At 45.0% G+C, this 24462-nt stretch overlaps 1 protein-coding gene across 39 annotated transcripts in view; it reads left to right on the top strand.

The window, feature by feature from the left end:
- Positions 1-24462, top strand: part of LOC124422972 (basement membrane-specific heparan sulfate proteoglycan core protein) — an 87804-nt gene that overhangs the window by 19848 nt on the left and 43494 nt on the right. For 31 of the 39 annotated variants that reach the window (XR_006941953.1, XR_006941956.1, XR_006941952.1 and 28 more), the window contains exons 2-10: positions 1422-1641; positions 1715-1851; positions 1940-2024; positions 2120-2197; positions 2303-2471; positions 2556-2716; positions 3224-3382; positions 3910-4170; positions 4702-4818. Coding sequence is in view for 2 of the 39 variants with exons in the window: in XM_046960143.1 (XP_046816099.1) it covers positions 1422-1641; positions 1715-1851; positions 1940-2024; positions 2120-2197; positions 2303-2471; positions 2556-2716; positions 3224-3382; positions 3910-4170; positions 4702-4818 (1387 nt within the window). In the remaining 37 variants the exon portion in view is untranslated. Of the gene's footprint in view, positions 1-1273; positions 1313-1421; positions 1642-1714; positions 1852-1939; positions 2025-2106; positions 2198-2302; positions 2472-2555; positions 2717-3223; positions 3383-3909; positions 4171-4701; positions 4819-10393; positions 10550-11371; positions 11663-11917; positions 12134-24462 lie in introns of those variants that run through there. The other 8 variants (XR_006941987.1, XR_006941986.1, XR_006941983.1 and 5 more) reach the window with 6 other exon arrangements.

Here is a 24462-nt window from a genome sequence, read left to right as displayed (position 1 = left end):
GCGGACACGTATTTCCCATGCATTTTAAGGATTTCGGACTGTAGGGGCGGTGTTTTGTCGAAGTATGAGCACGTAGTTGCCGCGAAAGGATCATAGAGTGGACTTAGCTCGAAAATCCCGTGTAAAACTTGGCCGGAATAACAAAGTTCCGTCTAGCCGGCTCGAATGCTTCCCGATGCGATGCTCTCCCTTCGGCTCTTTTATTCTTCCACCGAGCCGTATACCCGGCGTTCTTCGGGAGATTTATATTTCCGCAAATTTCTCACCCTACTTCTCCCGTACGTCTCCTAATACGTGCTCCCCTCCATAACGTATTTTAACTCGACCAATCCCCCTTCCTCCAGTCCATGTCTCCTCTACGTGTCTTACCCTGGAATCATCTTGATCGTTTAAATTAAAGTTGATCGATCTAAGTGGGTCGATTTAAGTAACCGATACACGCTTATACTTTGTTCCTTTTTATCGAGCAGCAATATAATCGAAAAGGATGCGTCGCGATCTAAAGAGAGGAGCTTGGACGTAATCCATTAAATATATATTTTCTCGACGTTGATTCGATTAACCGAGCGCAAGCAACGTCGACTAGTCGATAAATTCCGAGTTTAGAACGCGGTGTGCCACGAGCGACGATTAATAAGTCGTCTAGTGTCATTATCCTCGTTAAAGTCAGTAACTCTCGCTCGCTCGTTCGGATCCCTTACCACCCCGTAAAGGGATAAGGGTACTTTTACGTCGGTGGATGCTATAGAAGGGAATCGGCTTTGGTCGTTTCTCATTTTTTCTTTTGTTTTTCTTTTTTTTCTTCTTTTTTAGCGCATAAACGTGCGCTAACGCAAATTTCTTTTCGGCCAGCTCGATTCACGAGACTTTGTTGCGTCCCCATAACGATAGGTCAGATTTTTTCTTCGTATCTCGTTTCGGTACACGTAGATGGGGTAAATTGTCCTCTTCGTTCGGTTAAGTCGGTTAGAGAGAGAGAGAGAGAGAGAGAGAGAGAGAGAGAGAGAGAGAGAGAGAGAGAGAGAGAGAGAGAGAGAGCGGCCAGTTGGCTGCCCGTTGCCTGTCGAGGCTTTCGAATCACGGATCGCACGGCTCACAAGACTCGCGCGCGCGGTTCACGAGAGAACCCGATTCTCGAGCCCGACGAGAATGCCCCGAGTACGATCCTGAATTTATATCGCGTGTTTAGGTGAGAATTGCTTCTTTACGAGGGGCACGTGAGAACGCTTCGCGATAGCTCTATATATACAATAGCCGTACACAGGCGAATGTACATGGTCTGCCATCTATGTGTCTATGCACATACGTATATGTAAGAGTATAACGTATCGGATATGCAACGAATCGCGAATACGTGTAGGCGCGCGCCACCTTTTTTTCATCCAATTTATGCCAAAGATTTGTACTCTGATTCTTTTCAGAACGATGACTTGGTCTTCGATCAAGATGGCAAACAATCGAGCTTGGAAATTCCGTTGATCGAGAAACACGAGGAGCAATCGATCTTTCATAGGATAAAGAGATCGTTCTTTAGTTTTTTCGATCCCTTCGTATCCGCTACTACTACCAATACCAGTGATACTAACGTCGACAACGATACCACCACTTCAGCGATCGGTACCACGTTATCGTCGCCTACGAGTGAGTCGATCCTTATTTCTGTACACACTTGGATCGATCGTTTCTCTCATAATTCATCTTTCTTTTCTTTTAGACTTTCGAAAAAACGAGGACACCGTTGACCAGATCGACGATACGAATAACACCGACATTACGAAATCTAAGAAAACCCGTCCGTATTTGGAGAGATTGATTCGGGATAGTCAAGAGGAATACGTCGACGACAAGCAGGTAACGCGAAATGTTTGAAATTGTTGAAATTTTCATAGACAAGGACGATATATTTGATTAATCCGTTGAAAAATGATTCTCCCGATAGGAGAACGAGATCGGTGACGTGGCGGAAGGGCGAAGACAACCGCAGAATTATGTCAATTCCGACGACGAGGACCTCGTGGCGTCGGGTAAAAATATTCTCTCTCTCTCTCTCTCTCTCTCTCTCCCTCCCTCCCTTTGTATGTCTCAGTCGAGTTTTTCATCGCAAAGTTTTTCCTTTCAGGCGAGATCGAGGGTAGCGCAACGGATTCGGACGTTTCCCAACCTGTCACGGAGGGACAAAAGATCGAAGGAAAGGCCCGTAAGTAGTATTCCGGAGAAAAGTCGGTATAGTCGGTTGTGTAACGGACAGGATAAATGAACGTTTAAGGATCATAAAACGTGATCGAATCGATCGTTTCGACAGGATTTTATCGGATAACCTTGACGGTCGGCGAGCCTTACAGAAGAGAGTACGCCGACAGAAAGAGCAGGGAGTACAAGGAGCTAAGCGGTAATTTGACACAGGCTTTGGAAGAGCTATACGCTCGACATATTCCCAATTACGATCATATGGCCAACGTCATTAAAATATCGTAAGTATATTATATATACTACGTATATTTGATGGTAGAAGACGAGTGAGCGACGAGATGAAAAATATCATTTATTATTTTCAGGCCAACGTCCGACGCGTTTACGTCACAAGTCACACTCGACATTGGTTCTACGTTCACGGATGAGTTGGAGGTACGGGATATACTCGAGAAACAGTTGCAGTATCATTCCTTGGGAAGCATCCAAGTTGGTCCGGAGGGATTCACTTTCCGACATTTTCTAGGTAACTTTTTCCGCAAAAGAGCACGTTTCGGCATTAGGAAATGATCGATTCTTCGTCGTACTTGGTCGCGCTTGGCAAAAGAGTAAAGTTTTCCCAACTATTGCATACGTCGTACGTATTATGGTAGTACGTAAGTAGTACGTGGTACGTAGTAATGTCTAACCCACGTAGAGAGAGAGAGAGAGAGAGAGAGAGATAGAGAAAATGTTCTTTCGAAGAATGGATCGTTTCCATCCGAAGAAATGGAAGAGAGAGAGAGAGAGAGAGAGAGAGAGAGAGAGAGAGAGAGAGAGAGAGAGAGAGCACGTTATGATGACGTCCAGAATATTACATCATGCACCGCGGATGCACATAGAGCATCGTAGTTGGTATTGCGCACAAGATTTCTTTATCGCCGCTTTTTTAAGTTCCTCCTTTTATTACTTTCTTTTTTCTTTCTTTTCTTTTCTTAATTTTTGACTACCACGACGGCAATGGCATTGCTTTCCAATGATCACCAATGAGCAGGGATGGAAAGCGTATTACCGGAATGCGATCAATCGAGCGAATTAACGTGTAGAAACGGTGCATGCGTGCCATTAGATTCGCGCTGCGACGGCACGGACCAATGCGAGGATGGATCCGACGAGGTGGATTGTCACTCTACGTTACGGCCGACTACGACGCGTAAGTATTATATCTCTATCGTCATAAGGGCCATCAGAAAGGAAGAGATGCGCTTCGTATCGAACCTCCGGCCCTTCTATAATCTTGCATTTGCTATTTATACAGCTTTTCCTCTTTTCGAGTTAACGCTTTATTTTCTATCCGAGCATTGGATAACTTACTCGATGGGTAAATAAAATCCTATTTGAACGTATTAACGCATTCGCCCAACTGATTCTCCTAACTGCATATCATTAATATTAATCAAAGACAAATGGCTTTTAATATTTTTTCCATGCCGAGCTCTCGCTCTTGGTTGCGTCCCGTGCCTCTTTTTCAATAGATCGCGCCGAAGAAAAAAGCCAATAGTTTATATATACATACATATGCACGCCGTTGGGAAAGTCGCGAAAAAGGGGCCACGCGAAGGAACCAGGACGAGAATCTGTCCGCCGAACTCGCTGAATGCAGAATTGTCGAATCTTTGCGTTTCGCGCGAGTATGTATGTATATATACATATGTCATATCGCGATATGACACGCGATAGACTTTAGCGAGGGCGAAGAAGAGAGATGGCCCTTGCCAACGGAGGCAACCAGCGAGGAGCCGACCGACACAGGGGAGGAGGACCTGAAAATAGCCAAAGGAGAGGAAGAGGATTCGACCTTGAGGGCAGCTTCGAACAAATGTCGCGCCGACGACGTGGTCCGCTGTCAGGATGGAAGTCGTTATATTTGTTCCGTACAGCGATGCGACGGCGTGCCGGATTGCGAGGACGGGGCCGATGAAGTAGGATGTCCGCATTCAGGTATAACCAGCGGACCCTTTTAATCGTCCAAACGAGCCGCGACATTATCTCTTCTACGCGTAAGCTAGAAGCTTCATAGCTACGGAAGGATCGAGAAAAAAATCTGGCATCGCCTTACGAGGAAGGGACGTGTCCTATACGATATATATCGTTATTTCCTGGCCAGTCCCGCGTGAATAATTCGCTATGCGCGTTAAAAATCAAACGCGTTAATATCGAGATCTCTCGTTGAATTTCAACACACAATGATTTGATATATTTTAACCGTTTGGACGATTCGTCGTCTCCTTGTAATTATTCTCGACGAAAATGACGCTTCGAAAATGTTATATACCCTGTACATATGTATATGATTTTTGCTAAACATTTATGCATGTTTATATCGCAAAATGGTAGAAAAAAAAAACATTCTCTTCGCGATATGCATCGCCGTTAGCCGCCTATATGTTTTTTCCTCCGTTAAAAAGCACCGGTTTAAACGATTCTCGATGAGTTCGACGTTATTAAAAATGTCTTTGTACGGTCTCGCAGGCTGCAAGTTTGGCGAATTCGCTTGCGACGTGCGAAGGTGCATCCTGGAATCTCAACGTTGCAACTTTGTCGAGGACTGTCAAGACGGAAGCGACGAGCACAATTGCAATTATCCCGGTGAGTGTCGAACGTTTTCTTATATAGTTTCCTTTGCAGATAACTGCTTTACCGTAGGGGCGAGAGTGAGAGAGAGGGAGAGAGAAACATGAATGGTAAGAAGAATTTATCTTCCGACCGAGCTTATCTACGGTCGGTCGAAGAGAGTCGTAGGTCGGTCGAAGAGAATAAAGGAAGCTGCATTATCGACGGTGGTATCGATCGATAAAGAGCGAGGGAATATCGTATCTATCTCGGTACGACGAATCGAACGTAAACTTGTACTCGGGGTGGGGGTAGTAGCAAGAGATTGTAAAGTTTGAGAAAATAAATGTCGAGGAAAGTTTATTAAAAAGTTTGCTCTAATTCGTAGAGACACACGCGTCTTCTTGTCGTTTTAGTGTCGAAAGACACGGACTTTTTCTCCCCTTTTGATAAGAATAGGGTCAGGTGAAAGGTGCGGAACTACGAGCGAGTCGTCGACGACGACGACGACGAGCAAGCAGGACGTACCTACTGAATATTCAAAAACTCGAGAGCTTTTTCCCTGCTCCTATTTCACGAGCACAACGCAGTCTCGTGCACTCTCCCTTCCTTTCGTTCCGTACTCGTTCTCTCGTCGTCTCGTCAACAACGCGAAAAGGAGAACGGCCAATCTGCCAGAGTCGCGCTTACACGTCCTCCCTGCTTCCGCCTTTCTCTCAAAGCGAACGTCGATTAATTCGATTTACTTAACGAACGATGAAATGCTCCAAAAAGTTCTCTTATTTTTTCTTCCTTTGTTTTATCGAGAATCCGAAGGAGGAAACGAGGAAAGAAACAATCGCGATAAATCAACGCGATAAGAATAGATGTATATTTATCGTTGTCGGTTTTCTTCTCGTTTGCTCGCGTCGTGTCCGCTGGCTGGAAACGGAGGACGGAAAAATAGAAAAGAGTGAAACGATTTCATATAAATAACCGGAGACACGCAGCTCGTCGTCGGTCTAAGCAAGAGGTCGTTTTACTCGAGTAATCGCGATATGCATGCTTAATCAATATTCAAGTATTCACCAGACTGAGGAGGATTTACCCCCCCTGTTCTACCCTCTTTTCTCTCTCTCTCTCTCTCTCTCTCCTTCGCTCCCTCTTCTTTCTTTCCCCCTTCATCTTTGATAGGTAGGAATTCGCTAAACTACTTTCGTGTCGTCTCGCTTCTTCCGTCTTGCAATATGCCAGTGCGGACAATTATGAGTCGTTGCGGGAAGCTAAGGTAACTGGGACCATGACAAAATGAAGAGAGACAAGGCTGGAACGAGAGTAAAGGCTGGAAGAGAGAGAGAGAGAGAGAGAGAGAGAGAGGATCGTTGGGGTTATCGCACGCTAGGCACCACCACGACAAACGTCAGTACCCGCCCCTTCGAACATTATTCAGATGCGTCCTTCGACTCTGTAAGCGCTTTAGGTACTCACGTTTCTATGTATTTTACCTTTTCTATCCTCCTCGACGTGCTTATTAGTGATAAACGTAGCGTATCCTTTCTCGAATCGTCACCTAAATAAAGTAAAATAGATTGGTACGATTTCAACCGAATTTCGCGATCGTCCGAATAGACACAAGATGATAATAATCTCTAAGATGCATCGAGTTTGTTTTTCGATCAAATAGATAGTGATGAGAGAAACGTTGCCATATGCTTGTTGAAAATTTACCGAGAATAGATATTGCGTAGCACGCAGAGAGGTGGTGTCTTGTAATGGCCCCTAATGCTAGGTCCTGGTAGTAGCTGAAACTATTTTGAGCTCGGGGACTGGATCGTTTCGTTCGAGGACGAGGTGTCCTTTGTCCTACGGAAAACGACGTTCTCCGAATCCTGGAGACTGCGTCGCCTGATAGGAACGATCTTCGATGCCCCGTAAACGCTTCTTACCGAGGAACGTATATATTCTCCGAACACACACACACACATATCGATCTCAAGTAGAAAATATATTGTATGATTACGTTGAAAAAAACATTTGTCAAGTAGTACGATATTGAATGATATTGTGCAACGTCGGTAAATAAATACGTTTCGTCCCTTTGCTCGTTATTTACGCGTTATTTCATTCGACAAAGAGTAACACGGCCGTCGGATGCTTTTAATCCGGAGCTTTTCCCTTTGTTTTTCAAAATATTATGCTATTTCCATTATCGTCGATGGGCGGACGAGCGCGAAAGAAATAAGTTTGCCTTTATCGTCGTTCGATATGCATTACAACGGGCATGAAATATTCCAAGCTAGGAATGATTTCAAAGAGCTCGAGTTTTCGAGCTTTCTCTTTTGTAAAAGCGTCCTTTAACTTTGCGTTTGTTCCTCGCGTCAGAGGACACGGGATCTAAAGTAAATAAACGAAAGGTAAATATCGACGTGCGACGTCGGCTCAAGATTTCGTAACGATAAGGCTCTCCTATATTATAGCGTAATCGTTGTCTCGTTGCGAGCCTTCGCTCGCATCCAGTCTCGCGTGAACGTTTCGATCACGATCACGATCGCATCTCTTTTCGACACGAAGACGACGGGTCGATTCGACGACAAAGTCGATCGATCGAACCGACCGACTACGGTTTGCGTTGACATTGTAATCAAATAAAATCCAAAACCAGCGATCTTTTTCTTTAAACGCGCCTCGCCGTTTTGAAATCGATAGGATTCTAAGAAAAGTTATTTTTTCGTCGGAACTAATCATCTCTTAATCGTCCATCCGTTGGAGACTACATAAATCAGCCCCCCTTCCCCCCGATTATATAGCGTCTCTCTGGGCGCATTAATAGGACCGAATAAAAAAGAGAGTATGTTTACATTCGACGTCGGCCACCCTCAAAGGATCATATTTCATCGAAGCGTTTAATGGTATTCGCTCACGCACGAGTACGTTCTATCTCCTGCCGACTCGCTTCCCGTCGAGGGTTTTCAACATAAAAATTTGCTTTCCGAGTACGATTTTCGTTGTCGTCGAAGCAAGTATAAACGAGGAAGGAAGGAAGGAAGGGCGAGAGAGAGAGAGGAGAAAAGCAGGTCATTTTAGGTATCGCTCGTCCGCGCGCCGGCAAAATTCATTTTTGGTTGGTCGCTCCGAGAGGGAGAATTAAACGCGTATCGCGCTGGCAAGGGGGATACCGCGGGGAAAGGTCGGAAAACGGCGGATTGGTAGGCGTTACCCTCGGTAGCGAGAGCTCGTAACGAAGGCGACGAGGAGGGGGAACCTTCGGTTATTTCGCTCTCTCGGTACTACTTCTCGCAAGTTGAAGCAATTCGGTGCCTTTTTTGTAATTTACGGCGATAATCGCGGGCAACGGGGTCGCGTGAGAGAATGACGCGTCTTCGCGTAACCGAGCAGGTTTAATCGGTTCCCGAGAGATGCCCGCTGCGAATTTCGAAAAGCTTTCGTCGAAAATGCATTTGCGCGTGAAAGACGATAAGTAAATAGCGAATAGATCGCCGTGGACCGTGGCGAGCACTCGTCTCGACGAATACTTATTTACCGCGCTCGTATACCGTTTGTTAAATTCGCTCGAGAGAATGGATGGTGGCAAATGGATGGCGATGGTTGAGCGGCCAGAGAAAGAGAGAGAACGTCAGCCGCGACTCGAGGGACTCGGCAGACAGTTGAACGAGTCCATTAGTATGAAAATGTGATATAAGATAGCTTTGAATAAACATGCAACCTTTCCTTGGGGCTTCTTCCTTTGGATTCTCTCTCTTGGCCGACGCGAACGACGTACTTGCGATTACTTCTGCTTTCCCCCTTTTCCTCCTTTCTTTCGGTCCGTTTCGCCCCTTTACTCGCTGCCTCGGTCGGTCAAAGTCCGACTCCGCCGTCCCCCGTGTAGTGTGAACCTCGAACCGACAGCCCGGCAAACTTATTTTATTTAAACTTGTGTAATTCGGAATGCGAATACCATTCGCACGCTTTTAAAAGCGTGCAAATCGAAGTAACGTATTTTCGATGACGTACCGGAGAATCGAAGGACTTTTCTCCCTCGGTCTTTGACCTCTCCCATATTATAGCATTCCCGCCCGCGCCCCCCCCCCCCCCTCCCCATTTTCCTTGTCTTTTTCCGACGAAATAGTTGGATTATTTTTGCGCTAACGGATCGATCGGAAAGTGGATAGGTATAAGTGGGTCAACGGAGGATAGGACGTTGAACTAACCGCGACGTTTGTTAGTTAAATACCACGGGATCCATTAGAAACGAGCGTTTCGTCGTTATCCTTCTTCCAAACCGGCTTTCCTTGAGCGAGATATCGATTTATCGTATACGTTTGCAATGACGAACTTGCGCGTCTTCTGCGCGATTCGCCTTCTCGTATATTTCTTCCTTCGCATATAGACGCGTGTGACAACGAGTCACGTACTCTCGGCACTTTTAGTTTCTACGGATCGGGAAAGATTTCAACCGAGCCCGCAACGAACCCGTTTGCCGAAAGGGATCAATCAGCGGCTCCTTATCTCCTTACGAACGATCGTGCCCGATCTAACCGAAAGAAAGAGGAGTAGGACATCCAGCACCTCGTAAGGATTCTATGCGATTGTTTTATAACGACGATGGATAATTGTTTTTCCAACGATAATCTTGCATTTTACGGGAAAATTTATCGTAAGCGATAGGGAACGGCGAAGTTGGTCGAAGCGTCAGCGAGATCAGTCGAGTTTGGCCGAGGTTCGCCGAGACCGTGCGAAGGGAGGAAGCGCGCCAAAGGGACGCGCAAAGGCGCGTTGGGTGCGCTCGGTGGTAGGCGCGCGTGCTGTCCTACCTGCGAGACCACCCACGCTTTTCTCCTCTGACAGTCATTCGTTCGAAACAACGCGGTTCGGTTGCTTCTTGCGCTCTTATCGCGTTGCGATTTATCCAATAGAAAATATATTATACTAGGACATAGTAAAAAGCGATCCTTCCTCTCGGTACTTATTTCCACTTATCGTTGTCACGTTGTCTCTCGCCTTCGAGCGTTCTCCTCTGTTTTTCTCTTCTTTTCTTTTCTTAACTGTCAGAACAGAAATCCTAGAACCTAGTTTTAAAGCGTTCCTCGCGTTCCGTAAAGCAAAAGTGATCGTCCGTAGTTACTTACGCGTAATCGCATTCCACGATGCACCTAATCACGTACCACGCGTTGCGCCTCTTTTCCCTTCCATTGCCGCTTTACACGGTTCTCGTAAAAGAGAGATGGATCCGACTTAAGCGCGCGCTCTCTCTCCTCCCTCTATGGATTTTCGAATCGTGGCAAGGGACCGTGTCGTCTCGTGCGCATTGAAAGATTTTTTAAAAGTAGAGAAAAGGATGCGCGGGTCGATTATCGAAAATAATAGAGCGAGTTAGAGACGGGCGAAGGAGTTATGTCGGATTAATTTAGTCTTGTATAATTAGCGGTTAAATAGACGTCGAAGGGAAAAAGGCCGTTTCATCGGCAGGTATTATCTCGCATGGCGTTTCTACTACGCCATGTACCACCCGTGAGTTAATCGCGGATCGGGGCGGAGGGGGGGGGGGTAGGTTGGGGCAGGCGGGAGCGGAAAAAGGAGATCCAAAGTAGCTTAGTGCCTCCCACGCTTGGCATCGCGCGCGTTGACAGAAGAGGTGGGGTGTGCCGTAGACAATGTCGGCCGCGTTCGTTCAGTTCATGCCGAGGAGAGTAGCAGTTTGCCAGTCTGTCAGGTTCGGCCAACGCGGCAGCTACGTCCTTTTTCTCGCTTCGTTTGGCGATTCGAGTCGTCTCGATTTCTATCCCTGGTACTATCCCGGTTTGCTCTTCAAATCTATCCTATCGATTGCGTAGAGCTCGCTCGTTCATATTCGATTTCTCGAGTCGGAGGCTCGATCGCGAGGCACACCACTTTCTTCCTCGAAGCGTATAAGCCGATAAGTCCCTTTTCTCTCTCTCTCTCTCTCTCTCTCTCTCTCTCTCTCTCGTTCAGGCTTTTCCAGAGCGAAGACGAGCTCCAAGGAGAAAATGGGACCGAAAATGAAAGAAAGGGGCCGGCGTGTGCGTTAGCGGTGGTAAAGAGACCGCCACGATTTTCGTCAAACGCGAGGTGCTGCCATTCAGAAAATAATTAAAAATAATTGAAAACACAACGAGAGAGTACGCGACAAAAAGGGTTGGTTCGGAAGGGGACTGCTGCGAAGGCGCATTGTATTTTCCCATAGCGCTTGCTATTTCCTCCAGCACCTTTCTCCGTCTTTCTTTTCCCTTTCGTTTTCTTTTCCCTTTTCTTTCTCAATGAGCTTCCAACGGCTTTGCTTTCGCACGACTCGCTTTACGTTTTCTCCTCTTTCTCTCGTTTTCCTTCCCCTTGCTACCACGAACAAAAACCAAATTGTCGCTCGCTATAGATACGGAAGGTAGAAAAGAAAAAAAAACGAGGGACACGGGGGTTTTTGTAGGGATAAAGGAAAAAGTTCAAGAGAAAAGCAAGCGTTTGCTCGCGTAAACCAAAGGACGAAGCGAGAGAACGAGCTCGAAAGAAGAAGAGATCAGCCGGAGTAGATTCGAAGGGGTCCGTCGTGACGGGGGGGAGAGAGAGAGAGAGAGAGAGAGAGAGAGAGAGAGAGAGAGAGAGAGGGTGGTGGGGGCTTCGCGAGAATAGCTCTTCGAGTTGCGATACTGCCGCGGTCCGGTGGTAGTGATGGTAACGGTAGACTAGTACCGTAAGGGAGAGAGAAATATCGTGTACGTCGAGAAATAATTCACGTTGCGGCCCGCGTTAAATATTTCACGCGCTAAACGCTTCGGACGTACGAGCGAGCTTTTTCCTAGAACGAGCGAGCGAGCGAGCGAGCGAGAGAGAGAGAGAGAGAGAGAGAGAAAAAAGATCCTCTTTCGAAGGTACACCTTGCGGAAAGGTAGTCGATTAAAAAAGCAAGATTAGTCGCGATCGAGCGCGATTACGCTAACGTAACGTAGACGCGTTTAGGATAGACTATATTAACGAGCTGAATTCCGAAAGAGTTTTTATCTTTTTCTTTTTACTCTTCGTAAACGTTTCGTATATCTAAAGCATATCTCTCAAACGATCTCTTTTAGTCGTATCGGGAATTAAAAGGGAATCGTTTCGCGCGAATCGTTTCTCGAAAAAGGACGTTGATTTGATTTTCTAGAGGCGCAAGTCCGCCGCGAATAAAACGTTAGCCGCGATTTTGGAGCGCGGCCGTCAAATGATACGGCGTTCGTCTCGACGACGATCGTGAAAAAGGATATGAGAAGCGAGATGGAACGACCACCGAGAAGCGTCCTTGTCATCATCCTCCTATTGGCCTTGACGTCTTTGAATCTCGCGGAGGAATCGAGACAGCCTTACGGAACACGCGGCAGAGGTAAATCTATTTCTATAAAGTTTCATACTTGGATTCGCATTCGAGAGAAGAAATCTTTTTTCCTTTCTTTCTATCATGGAACGCTCCCAAGATACTCCTTTCGAGGAGTAGGACAATTACGCGCGATCTATCCTACGCAGAGCGTAGTATTCTTCTCTCTTCCGTTGTTCTCTCCTCGAGGTCCCTTGGGATTTCTCGCGTTCGCGAATTCACGCATTAAAATTTAAGCGACCCGGTTTGCAGCTTCCGAGCGCTATTTACGATATATTTTGTTCTCGAGTAACGACGTTTAAAAGGCACACATATCTATCTCTATATAGTTGCGTCTAAATCTCTACGCGAGTAAGCGATAATAACCATTGTCGAGGACTTTTCCTCGACAGGAAGATGTAGGACGCGCTCTTGTTTTTAATGCTTTCGACGATTTCGAGTTCGTTACTTGATTTTTCTCGCGTTAAAATTGGTATCGCGAAAAGAATTTGATTAAGAGACAGCTCTCGTAGCTGTACGCGTGGGATGCGTGGGAGGAAAAGAATTTGTCGAGCTACTCTTTGTTTCTCGATTATCTTTCGCGTTCCGCGAAAGCACGATAGATATCTATGCTCTATCGAATTCGACGGCACTTGTTGCACGAGAGAGAGAGAGAGAGAGAGAGAGAGAGAGAGAGAGAGAGAGCGAGCGCGAAGGGAAGGTTGCCAAGAAGAAAGTTTCACAGTTTGAATCCTATTTGTCCTCCCTTTTATTCCGATCGTAGCGTCGGCCTTTGATTCATTTTCAACGCATTGAGAATGTTTAAATCGTATCGAATCGTAATAATCGATTCGATAGACGTCGATCATTTCCCAATGAAATTATCATATATGCTTTTGTTTATTATTAAAATGTACCAAAGGAAAGATATTTTGTCACGTTCCTTTTATCCGCCGAAAAGAAGAAAAGGAAGGTCGATAAAGGCGAGGAGTCTATAAAGAAAACAAAAGTGCTTCGCGAATTCAATGACTGGTCGGAAGGAATGTCGCGAGAACATGAAAAATTCATTGTCGCCATGCCAACGACAACGAACGAACGAATCTCATAGTCGCGTTACAAACTTCAATTACGGATTCGTAAAGTTAAGAATAGAAAGAAAAAATAAAGTTGATTGTTTACGGGCCGATGATCGTCCGTCGACCGGCGTTGGCGGGAAGAAGGTTGTTTCTTTAAATTCGCAAATTGCATCGGCGCTCCCCGTTCTCGCGATAATAGATTTTTTCTTTTTTTCCTTTTTTCTTCCCCCATGTACTTTCGTTCCCCCTCCATCTTGCGCCGTTCGCTAGCATAGCGCACAACACGCGTAGCATTTAATTGCACGACCTTATGTATTTTCTGAGAGTAAACCACGCGATGTTTTTCCACCGAGAAAATAGGGGATAACGTCAAAGCAGGGTGGGATAGAGAGAGAGAGAGAGAGAGAGAGAGAGAGAGAGAGAGAGAGAGAGACGGGGATGGCGGCGGTAAAAGCATAAGTCGGATATAGGGTTTGCGCGCGCGCGCGAGAGAGAAAGAAAGGGGTGGTGCGTGAATATCATTTTGAAAATGAAACAATCGCGCCTTATACGAGGTACGGTGGTCGTATAAAGGGCATGCATTATGTCCCCGGCTCGAGCGGAGGCTGCTGCCCGTTTTATCCACGTCTACTACGGCGAACGTACCGAACTTACTTGGCTATCTATGGAGAGCTCGTAGTAAGCTCGACTTTGCGCGACCTCTCTTCCACCTATTTAACATATTATTTTCCACGAGCGGCAGATGCACCGCGTCCACCGAAATTGCCGACTCGCCTTTTCCTTCTCTCTACAACTTTGTCTCCTCTTTACGTATCGTTTTCTTTTTTCAATCAAGAAAATTTCTTTACCATGATTTTCATCGTGGCAGCGTGAAAATATGCGCTATATGAAAAAAATCGTTTTCTCCGTCTTTTCTCCTATCTTATTTTCTCCTCCTCGTCCTTTCCGCGTTCTTCTTCTTTCCTGAACGGCCAAACACTTTTCTAACGACATCATTTTCCTACTTAAAGTTTTCCACGCGATTTGTTGTTTCGTTTTCCACGTGGAGCTACTTGTTATTTGCACATTTCAACAAAATATTCGATAATCGACGGATCCCTCGAACCATACGGATTCTCGTAAACCGTGAAAAAGTTTTTCCTGGGAATTTCGACACAGTTTTATCTATCCTTTCTCGCGAGCCATTCGTTATTCTTTCATAGGGCGAATCCGCTCGGTGGCGAGAGAAGGAAACGATAAAACGTTGCGGCTAGTCGCCCTTTTGTATTTCTCATGAACCGATCGTCGCATCACCGATACATTAATATTTCCTATCGTATGGTTTCAGCTCGCCGCGCATCAAAATATTCGCGCGCGCACACACCCGTGTGTGTGTGTGTGTGTGCGTGTATCTATGCATATATATATATATAGAGAGAGAACGCATTAAGGTTTTACATACGTTCTGGAAAAGATCGAGAGGAGGCATTTGCGGGTCTATTCGTCTTGTCAGATATTTAATTTATTTGGAGGTATTAAAAATTATGAAGAAAACGAGGAGATAATTATATTCTTCGAACAGAGTACTTATTCCTCCCGATCGATCGAAACTCGAAAGTAATTTTCGTTCTATCGAAAACAAAGCACCATTCGATGAACGCGTACAAGTCGAGGTTATGGATTGGCAGTTATTTCAACACACAAAACCACGAGTTGAACCGAATCGATTATACTTTTTTAATCGGAACGAAGTACTCGACTCAAAGCGAACGGATCTTCTGAATTTTTAAAGAAACCAACAATACAGAATTCGTAGAACGAAGCAACGTTTGGTTTACGTAGAAATGCTTCTCGTTAGTCTCTCTCCTCTCGCTTTTATACCTCAACAACCTTCGAATTTTTGTGAGCTCATATAGGGAGCTAGCAATGATTCCGTAAAAATCAAACGTTCTCTCTTCGGGGTCCTAGCTGGGACCTAGCATTTTTTTTTCTTTTTTTTTTTTTTTTCTTCTTTTTTTTCCTCTAGGTTCTTCACTTTTTTCTTGTTTTCCATTTTTCTCGTTTCACCTTCTTTTGTTTAAAGCGACCATAAACCGAGAAAGTTTGTAGGTCAACCGGCGCGGAGCGAAAACTAGGGGTTTGAAACCCCCGCGGATAATTAACATCGAAAGATCGCTTTTATTAGAGCATAAATTCCTGAAACCTATATTAAAGTGATAAAATGCGGCCAACTCCCACCGGCCGGTTTCTCTCTTCTTCTATTCTTGATAATAATAAGAGAGCAAACAAGGACAAGGCACTCTTTCGAAATAATAAATCGCGCTCGTTCTTTCCCTTTTTCGAACGGAATACGGACAGAAGGAAAGATTGGAGAACGTAACGGGACATAATATTCCAGTTGGAATATTCGAAATGCTTCGGAGAGAACGAAATTCATCGAAGATTATTCGGAATAATTGATGGGCTAACGATAAGACGAAAAAGTTGGATCTCATGCATATTGCGGCTCGATTAAATCCCATTAAACGATCGAATTATCAGGCGGACATTGCGATTAAATGCACTTTTCCTTTTTTCCTTTCTCCACCTTGTTTTCTTTCTTTCTTCCTTCCTTCGTTCCTTTCTAAAGGCAAATCTATCATTAAATTCAGGCTCCGCGTAGGCGACGGATAATAAAGGGTAAAACCTGCGACAATGACTTTTCGATCTTACCTTTTCTTCGAAGGAGAAGAAATGGGAACATTTCAATCGGCATCATTTAACTCGGTAGGTAGATTTATCGGAAATTCGCAACTCGAGGACGCAAATGAAAGAGACAACCAAGACGCAATCCGGAATACAAAGCGGTTTCTCGGCATTTGTTCAGTTATGGATTAGAAGGCTCGATAGGCGCGAGAAGAATGATCCATCGAGGTAGAATGAAAAGAGGTCTTCCATTCGAACCGTTCTCCTCCCTCTCAAAAACAATTTCTCCTGTTATCCGATTGCGAGAAGAAAACGGAATGCCACGGACAGCCAAGAGACGAGAAAGAGAGGAGAAAGAGAGGAGAAAGAGACGAGAAAGAGAGGAGAAAGAGACGAGAAAGAGACGAGAAAGAGACGAGAAAGAGACGAGAAAGAGACGAGAAAGAGACGAGATTACTAATTATTTCAATCTCTGTTGCGCGTTTAGACGAAGCGTCGGGCCCTTCGAACGAACTCGAACGCTTTTCTCGCTCGTTAATGTTACGTACGAAACTAAACGAAACGAAACGAAGGATAGATATATACTAGCCGGTAGGAGCAACGTCTTCTCTTCCTCTAAATTGCTTATTGGAACTTTCCTTGTCTGCTGGTCGCCCTCTCCGCTCTCGGGGGAGCTTTCTTCTCCAAATCCGCTTTTTATTCGATTTTCAACATAGCAAAGCCCTTTAACGGGTCTTTCACGAGTCTTATTATTAACTCTTCTGCTCGAACGAGAACCGATCGTCGTTCCTCCCTTTTACTCTACTCGTCGCGTATAGCTCGAGTGCAATATAGCCCGTTACGGGGCGCGTTCGTTCGCCGTTCTACAGCGTAGATGGATACGGCTAAAGGTGGAGCCGGAGACTACCCTGGAATTCGCCAAGAACTGGAATTTGAGAAGCGAAGACTCTTCGGGGAAAATTTCAGCTTCGAGGCAGCGCTTTCTTTCGAAAATTCTTCTCTCCTCTCCAATTTTGCGCGAGTTAAAGAGAAATGCGAATTCGATGAGAATACCGCTTGTAGAAAAGCTGACGTTAGGTCAGGATCGAGGAGCAAAGTTTGAAGAAATATCGGACGTTGTATATGGATGGGCGAAAATGTAGGAAGAAAAGGAAGAAGGGTAGCGATAATTAATGCCATAAATTGAAAGTCTCCGCTTGCGATTCGTCGAGGCGCGACGGTTTTCGATATATCGATTCGCGGGAAGAAAGAGGGCCCGAAGGAAGGAAGGAAGGAAGGTAGTATGGGAAGAGAAGGGTTGCGGCCTCCTCGAAGCGATTCGAGTAGATGGCGGAAGTCGAAGCGGGCTATGACGTACCGCTTCCGGCTCGCACACATATATATCAGCTGACATCCATGTACGGCGGTCGCGCATAAAGTGCGTCGCGGCGATCGATTTTTTCATCCCTTTTTCGATCTCTCTTTATCGGCATCTTGCCGTATTTCATAAGGTGAGCGTTGTCAAAACGCTCAGCGACGTTTGCACGAACGTTTCGTCGTAACGCCCGCAGCTTACGTTTCTCACGTATTTAGCCGTAAAAATGAATGCGATAGAAGAATGCGAGCGGAAAAAAGTACGAGCAGACGTTTATTTTTTCCCCTCTTTACTTCTTCTTTTTCTTTTGCGAAAGAAATCGTCTCCCCTCTTCGGCACCCTCGAAAAGAGAATCGTCGTAAGTCTACGACATTTTCCCTCGGTTGGATATATTTGCTCTTGGGAATTATTGGATTTGCGGCTGGCTTTTCGGTAGCACGGAGTAAACATACTTTTCGCGAGGTGAGCACACGCGCTCTACACTCTCATGACGCGACGCGACATGGCTTTTCTATAGTTGGTGCGCGCGCGCGCGCGCGCCCTCACAACCAACCATCGGCGCTCTATTAGATTTCGTACTTCTTTTTCACTCGGCTCTTCCCTTCTTACGACTTTTAAGACGCGCAACTATATTCTCCCTCCTTTTTCCTTTCCCTTTTTCTTCCCTTTTCGTTGTTGAAACAACGATCAAAAAAAAAGGGCCAACGGAGAAATTAATCGGCGATCGATTTATGTCTCTGGCCGTACGGCAAAGTAAATGCTTCGTTTGAATATGCATTGGCCGTTTCCACGGCTTTTCGATAAGCGCGTCCGACGATGCTCGTCCAGGACGATCTTTGTCCGAAGGAAAAGACATTTTTCCCAGGGGCACGATTTAGAATTGTCGTTGCTCGCGCGAATGCTCTCTCGCTCTTTTATTCCTTCCTCCGCGTTGTTCCCATCCGCGTCTATAGTATATCTTTGTGTCACAGACGCAATTTGCCTTCTCGAAAAGCGCCTCCCTTCGATCGCGGATATTTACGAGACGAAACGATTCTCCTTCCTTCCGTCGTCGTTTGTGTCGTAGCCCTTTTGCCTCGTTCCGATCCCTCTCGATTGCATCTCGTGGTGAGTCGCGGAAGAATTCGTTTCGCAAACGCGTTTTACGCGCAAGGATAAGATGGAATCGTCCTTTAAAAGTGCCAATAGATAAAAATATATTATACTCGTCCAAGGTGCGATAAATTATTCGTTCGGATCTCAACCTTGGCGCGTTCGAGCGTGGCTAATGCATATTGTAACGCGTGCTTCACACGTTCGTCGCCGTGGGCGTGTGCAAAGCGCTAGAGATACACGGTTAAGATGTTTCATCGATGATGCAATCGATCGAGTTATTCGTTCGACCAAGATATCTCTGACTCGAAACGAAAATTTATTCGGATAGAGATGAGCCTTTTGTTTCTTCTTCTCCTGGACTTTTGCGAAAACATTCGCGTTTATCTTTAGATATTATCTGTCTTTACGTTTAAATATATTTTTCAGAAGATGTTTCTTCGAAGATCTTTGGCCGACGCTAAAAAGGTCATTTATTTGGGATTATTCTAACGATCGGGATGGGATAGGAGACAATCGTGTCGACGACACTTTTGGATCTCGCTCGTCATAGATCAACGTGACCTTTCTTATCGCGCGCGAACAGTTTTGACGAAAATCATAAGGGATTAATTATCGACATGCGGATCGAAACGTTCCAATCGAAGGATCGTTCGTTATAATAACGGAATAATCGTGCCAAACGATTGAAATCATCCGTCAAAGATAGCGAATAAATCTCGCGGATGAATAGACGATGAATATATGAGAGAGAGAGAGAGAGAGAGGGAGCGCGCAGAAACTTTAGTACTCGTGTACTATTAAAAGCTACGCCATGCGATAGGAATGCCGATAAACGCGTGTACGTCTGATTGATCGTTCCGAAATGTATAATGAATAGCGAAAGACAGAGTCCCAACGTTCGGATGTTTCTTCGTGGCATGCCATTCATTAGTACGGTCTTCGTGCCTGTATATTTTTTTCTCCTTCTCCTTCTTCCTTTTTTTTTCTTCCTTTTTTCCACGGCATTGTCAATGAGCTCGCATCGTCGTGTTGGAATCTCGAGGTCGCTATCTCGACTCGCGTGAGTTATAGTCCTCGCGTCGACGACTATAACTCCGAACCTACGACTGTTGTGTTACTTCCTTCCTTGGTTACTTTGGCTTAAAAGCGAGCGCGAGAGCGATCTCTTCGTGCCAGAGATTCGGCCGAAGGCAGACGCGAACGTGACAGAGATATAAAATAATGATTCTCCTATAAAATACGAAGGTATCTTAAGAAGTAAAATGTAATGAAACAAATCTCACTCGGATCGAGCATCGATAATTCGATCAAGTTGCGCCGTGCGAGAATCATCCGTCCATTTCCATTGATTGACGCCTTTTGCCGCTCGAATCTATTAACCTATCGGTCCGGTTATAGGTCCGGCTTATTCGATTCGATAAAGAGAGCTCCTCTTAACGATCGTAAGTACGTTTCTTAATAAATTATTCATCCTGCCGATCGCTCCCTGACATATTATAAATAGGACTCTCGTCTGCTCCGTAGGAGCACGGACAGCGCAGGCATTAAGACGCCTTGTTTAAATGAAAGTGACCTGGGCAAATAAGCGAGAATTCCGACGATTATTTCGCAAATCGGTCTTCCTCGATTACCTTGCGTCGTACTAGTTAAACGCGCTCATGGACGAACCAACGTATTACCTTGAAGACAATCAACGATCCTTACTTTTTTCATAGAGGCAAATTCGATCCGGTCGTTCATAGATCATTTCTTGGACGAGCAAGAGGATAAGCGATTACTCTCGTAATATTGAAAAAGTATTCAAAGACGAGAGAGAGAGAAAAAATACGAGGTGAATTTCGCGTCGCGCAAACGCTCGATATGGTAAACGAGTGCTAATGGTAAAATCATTAGCATTCGACCTACTAGTAGTCGTGCGTCCGTGCTCGCTGGCGATTCAACTTTTTGGCCGTTATTCCGAGATAAGAAGAACGGTGCGGCCGACGCCACGACGGCCGTCCGCGCACGGTAGATGGTGCGCAAGGAGAAGGAAGGAAGGAAGGAAGGAAGAAAGAAAGAAAGAAGAAATAATCGATGAAAATTATGGGCATCTGACGAACAAGACGAAAAGACTTTAGCATTGACACGGAATTAAAGCGTTCGTATGTATACGCGGCACTCCTACGGCATCTACCCACTCGCGACGAGAGTCGTCGCGGAAAAATCATTAGATCTTAATATTTAAGCGAGGCTTAAATTTGTTCGAGACATTCATCCGCTCATATTGCGATATACGTTAAACGCGTCTAATACTTGACGGCCTTCGGGGTGCGTCCTCCTTCGATCGGGGGCAATCGAGATCTAACGGACGAGAAAGATGGGAGAAGGGGGTGACGTCATCGTTTTTCCGCGTTACGCCTCGATTTCCTGCGATGAACTCAACATCGGGCGATGCTCGATGACATAATCTCGCGCGATACGACTGACGCGCGCGCGTTTACTTATCGAGCGGAATGACTAATTCCGAGATGAGAGAGAAGGAGAGCCAGCCGACCGATTAACCTTATTAGGGATTCGTAGAGCTCCTAGTTTTGGTTACTTTTTCAATTGCTTCTTATCAACAAGTAGACTCTTATTTTCATTAGCAGAGCCTGACTGTACGAACTCGTCCAAGTGGCTGGATAATATGGACAAGTGGCGTGTAAAAGTAAAATCGACGCGATTTAAACGTTACGAGAGAAATATCACGTCCCTTTTTGTCGCACGTCCGCGCGAGATCGTGCTGCGCCAGTTAACCGGAGCCAGATTCGTCGGCTCGTAAATAATCCTCGCGACAGCGTACGTGGAATTTAGTAAAGCGTTTACGAAAAGATTAACGCAATAACCGTTGCGAACGTTCGCTATCGGTGTCGGAGGAGCCGGAGAAAAATCAAAGCGGATTACAAGAAACCGTGCTATTCGTCATACTCCTGTCCTCGAATTATTTCCGTCGTCCGACGACGATTCGTCTATTATATTTTCCTATTATTGTTTTATTACGATCGTTCGTAAATCTTTCCTGCGTATCGAATCATTCTCCATCCGAGTTATACGATAAATTAATAAATCAACAAGGGAGATTCTCATAGTCGAGCGGATATTTAGATAATTTTGGAAGATTATCCGATCGGAGAGGGAGGGGGAGAGAGAGAGAGAGAAAGAGAGATTGGAAAATTTGTAACGATGACGAAGAGTCGGTGGGAGTCATCGTACACGGAGAGGCAGTGAGAGAGAGAGAGAGAGAGAGAGAGAGAGGATCGCGAACTCGATAGGCGATAACGGAAGCGAGACGGTCCCTTTCGCCCGCGAGTGCCGTAAATAACGACTAGGTAAAACGAATCGTCGATAAATAAATGTTCAGAGAATGCGTTCGATATGCGTCACGTATCTCGAGCTCGAAGAGAGTGAGTAGGAGAGATCGTTATTTCATAACCGTTTGCGATATCGTTTTCAAGCTTGATTCTCGTCGTTCCTCTCTCCCTCTCTCCTTCTACCCTTGTTGACTATATACGAGTATACTATACATTCGTTCGCTGCGATTTGATAGCGGATGGACGTGAGCTCGTTGTGTTTCAGGATCGTATTTAGAATTCATTCTCTCCCTTCGTTCTCTCTCTCTCTCTCTCATCGACTAGTAACTATTTCCAATCCTGTGCGTTAGATGAACGGACGTTTACGTATTGACGTTTACCTCTCTCTCTCTCTCTCTCTCTCTCTCTCTCTCTCTCTCTGAGAAGACATTCGCGAATGAGATTCGCCCTTGGGCCATTTTACGAAAGATAGACGCAAGGACTTTTGTCCGTTTAGTTTACATACACGGTATATGTATGTGTATTCGGGTCATAGCTTAGCGCGTTTACGTTTTATCTTTTACAGCCGGATAAGAAGAAATATGTAAGATTTAGCCGATTAATAATTAAAACATCTCGGCGAAGCGGAAATAGACTCGCGAGCTATCCGCGTACATTCTCATTCAGAATGCGAGAGTCGTGTGACACTACTTTATCTATGTTGCAGGTAGCCCTTATTCTCACATTTTCTACAGAATATCACACTTTACCGCTATCATAGGCAAGGTAAAATTTGTACTCGTTATTATATTCGACTTTACTCTATATTTTGGAATTCGACTATCGCTGTTTCCTTTTTTTAGCGATCGTTTAATTATTATTCGACAAACACTGGAAATAGAATGTTTGAAACGTTCGAGCAATACTTTTAATAGCGGCCAAGTTGCATCGAGGTCGAATAAATATCGCGACGGTTCTCGATTCTCGTAATGCCCGCACATGATCCGTCCAGCTTGATCCCTGTATACGTAGACGCATAAAAGTTATCTCTCTCTCTCTCCCTCTCCCCTTGGCAAATCCTTTATCCGAAAGAACTCGTTGGAGAAATAGACGATCGCTCTGCGAGCTATGTAACCATGACGCCATTAGATATACTTGGGGTTTAAGGGACGCTTGTAAATTTACGACGAGTGAGAAGATCAACAAACATGACGCATACTTATTATTCGTAGCGAGTATATTTGTTCGTAAAGGAAAAGGTTCGTTCTTGCAAGGTTAAATAGATCGAAAATTGTCGACTCCTAAGCTGAGCAACGTTTATTTCTGGATAGGCGCGTGCAGAAGACGTATGAATCATAAAATGACAAAGAAAGAGAAATGACGAGCGAGGAGAAGCTCCATCGGTAAATTAATAATTATAAAACGTTACGTAGGAACGTAACTCTTGAAACGTAAGTTTGACTTTGCACATTCTTGAAAGTGCACACCTACGGTTCAGCTACGGTACACCGTGTTATCGGATGATCCACGGGGGATGGCGTGGCACACGGTGGACTCACGTAATTCGCATTCCGTCGACCTGCGAACTCGCTTTAATAATGTCACGATCTCGGCTTTCTCTCTAGGATAAGGGCTTTACGAAATTGAGCTTTTTCTCCGGCATTCCGATGAAAATAGGATATCGTCGAATGTATGAGTCTACCAAACGATTCTTTCTCGCGATCGAAAGAAGGATTTTGTTTTTCCTCTCTTCTTCTTTTATCCAGAGGGAAGAACCAAAGCGGGGACTCGTCTTTCGAGAAGTTTCGCCAACTCTCCGAGAGACAAACTTTGTGACTGGAGAAATCCGAGCTATAGTTCATTATCTTATCGAGAGAAGAAGAAGCGAGACGCGATAGCGAAAACGTTTCGCGGAAGAATCCCGTATAAGCAAACAACAAGCAACCAACCAACCTACCTACCTCGTAAGCGTTCCTCTTTTGTTTGACACACTCAACGATATTTCATCATCGGATCCTTTTTACTTCTCGAGATTGAATTTTTGCGTTACACATTTTAGTGTACTACTATTCGAATCGAAGGGAAGAAAAAGGAAATAAAAGTCGTGGATAATCCGAGAAGCCATCCATTAGCTTCGACTGTACTACCTATCGACGACCCGTTTCTTTTTTTTTTTTCTTTTTTTTCTTCAATTATACTCGTGATCTTTAATTACGGTCATTCGTCTTAGGACGGATCGTCTAATCGGGATCCATCTCGTCTAGCAAAGTGAAAATATACGATATAAAGACGAGCTGATCGTTTCGTTTCGTCTTATAAAAAACCTTGATTCGCGAGCCATCGATATTTCGTATTTCTTTTTTTTCCTCTTTTTTCTTTTTTTTCCGTTAACGGTTGCCCCGTTCGTTACGTTACGTCCGGTCTACGTGCTGTTGCGCACACGCACGCATATCGTTACGCGAGATTCGCCCGGAGTGATTAAAATCCACGAGCTTTCGCCGCGTCGTTAAATTTTTACTCCATCTACTTTTTTATATTACCTAGTCGCGATACGTTGTCGTTAGGTAAGCGCAGAAAAGGACATAGAGAGAGAGAGAGAGAGAGAGAGAGAGAGAGAGAGAGAGAGACGATCAAGTCCTTCGTTCTATTCGGAACTATTTCTTTGCAATTATTCTCGAGTATCGACATAATCGACGCGACCCAGACGCAACTCGGATGTTCCAATTTCACGAGTTTGTTTACTACTTACGCATTAACGAACGTTACCGAACGTACAGAGTAACGATAACTATAACGATACTTTGATGATCATTCGAACGAACGACGATTGCGTATCGCGAGCTAAAAGTAAATAAAAAGGTA

The sequence above is a fragment of the Vespa crabro genome, chromosome 3 (assembly GCF_910589235.1).
Source record: "Vespa crabro chromosome 3, iyVesCrab1.2, whole genome shotgun sequence".
NCBI classification, from domain to species: Eukaryota; Metazoa; Arthropoda; class Insecta; order Hymenoptera; family Vespidae; genus Vespa; species Vespa crabro.
Note: the sequence above shows the minus strand (reverse complement) of the source record. Positions and strands in the feature narration are given on the sequence as shown.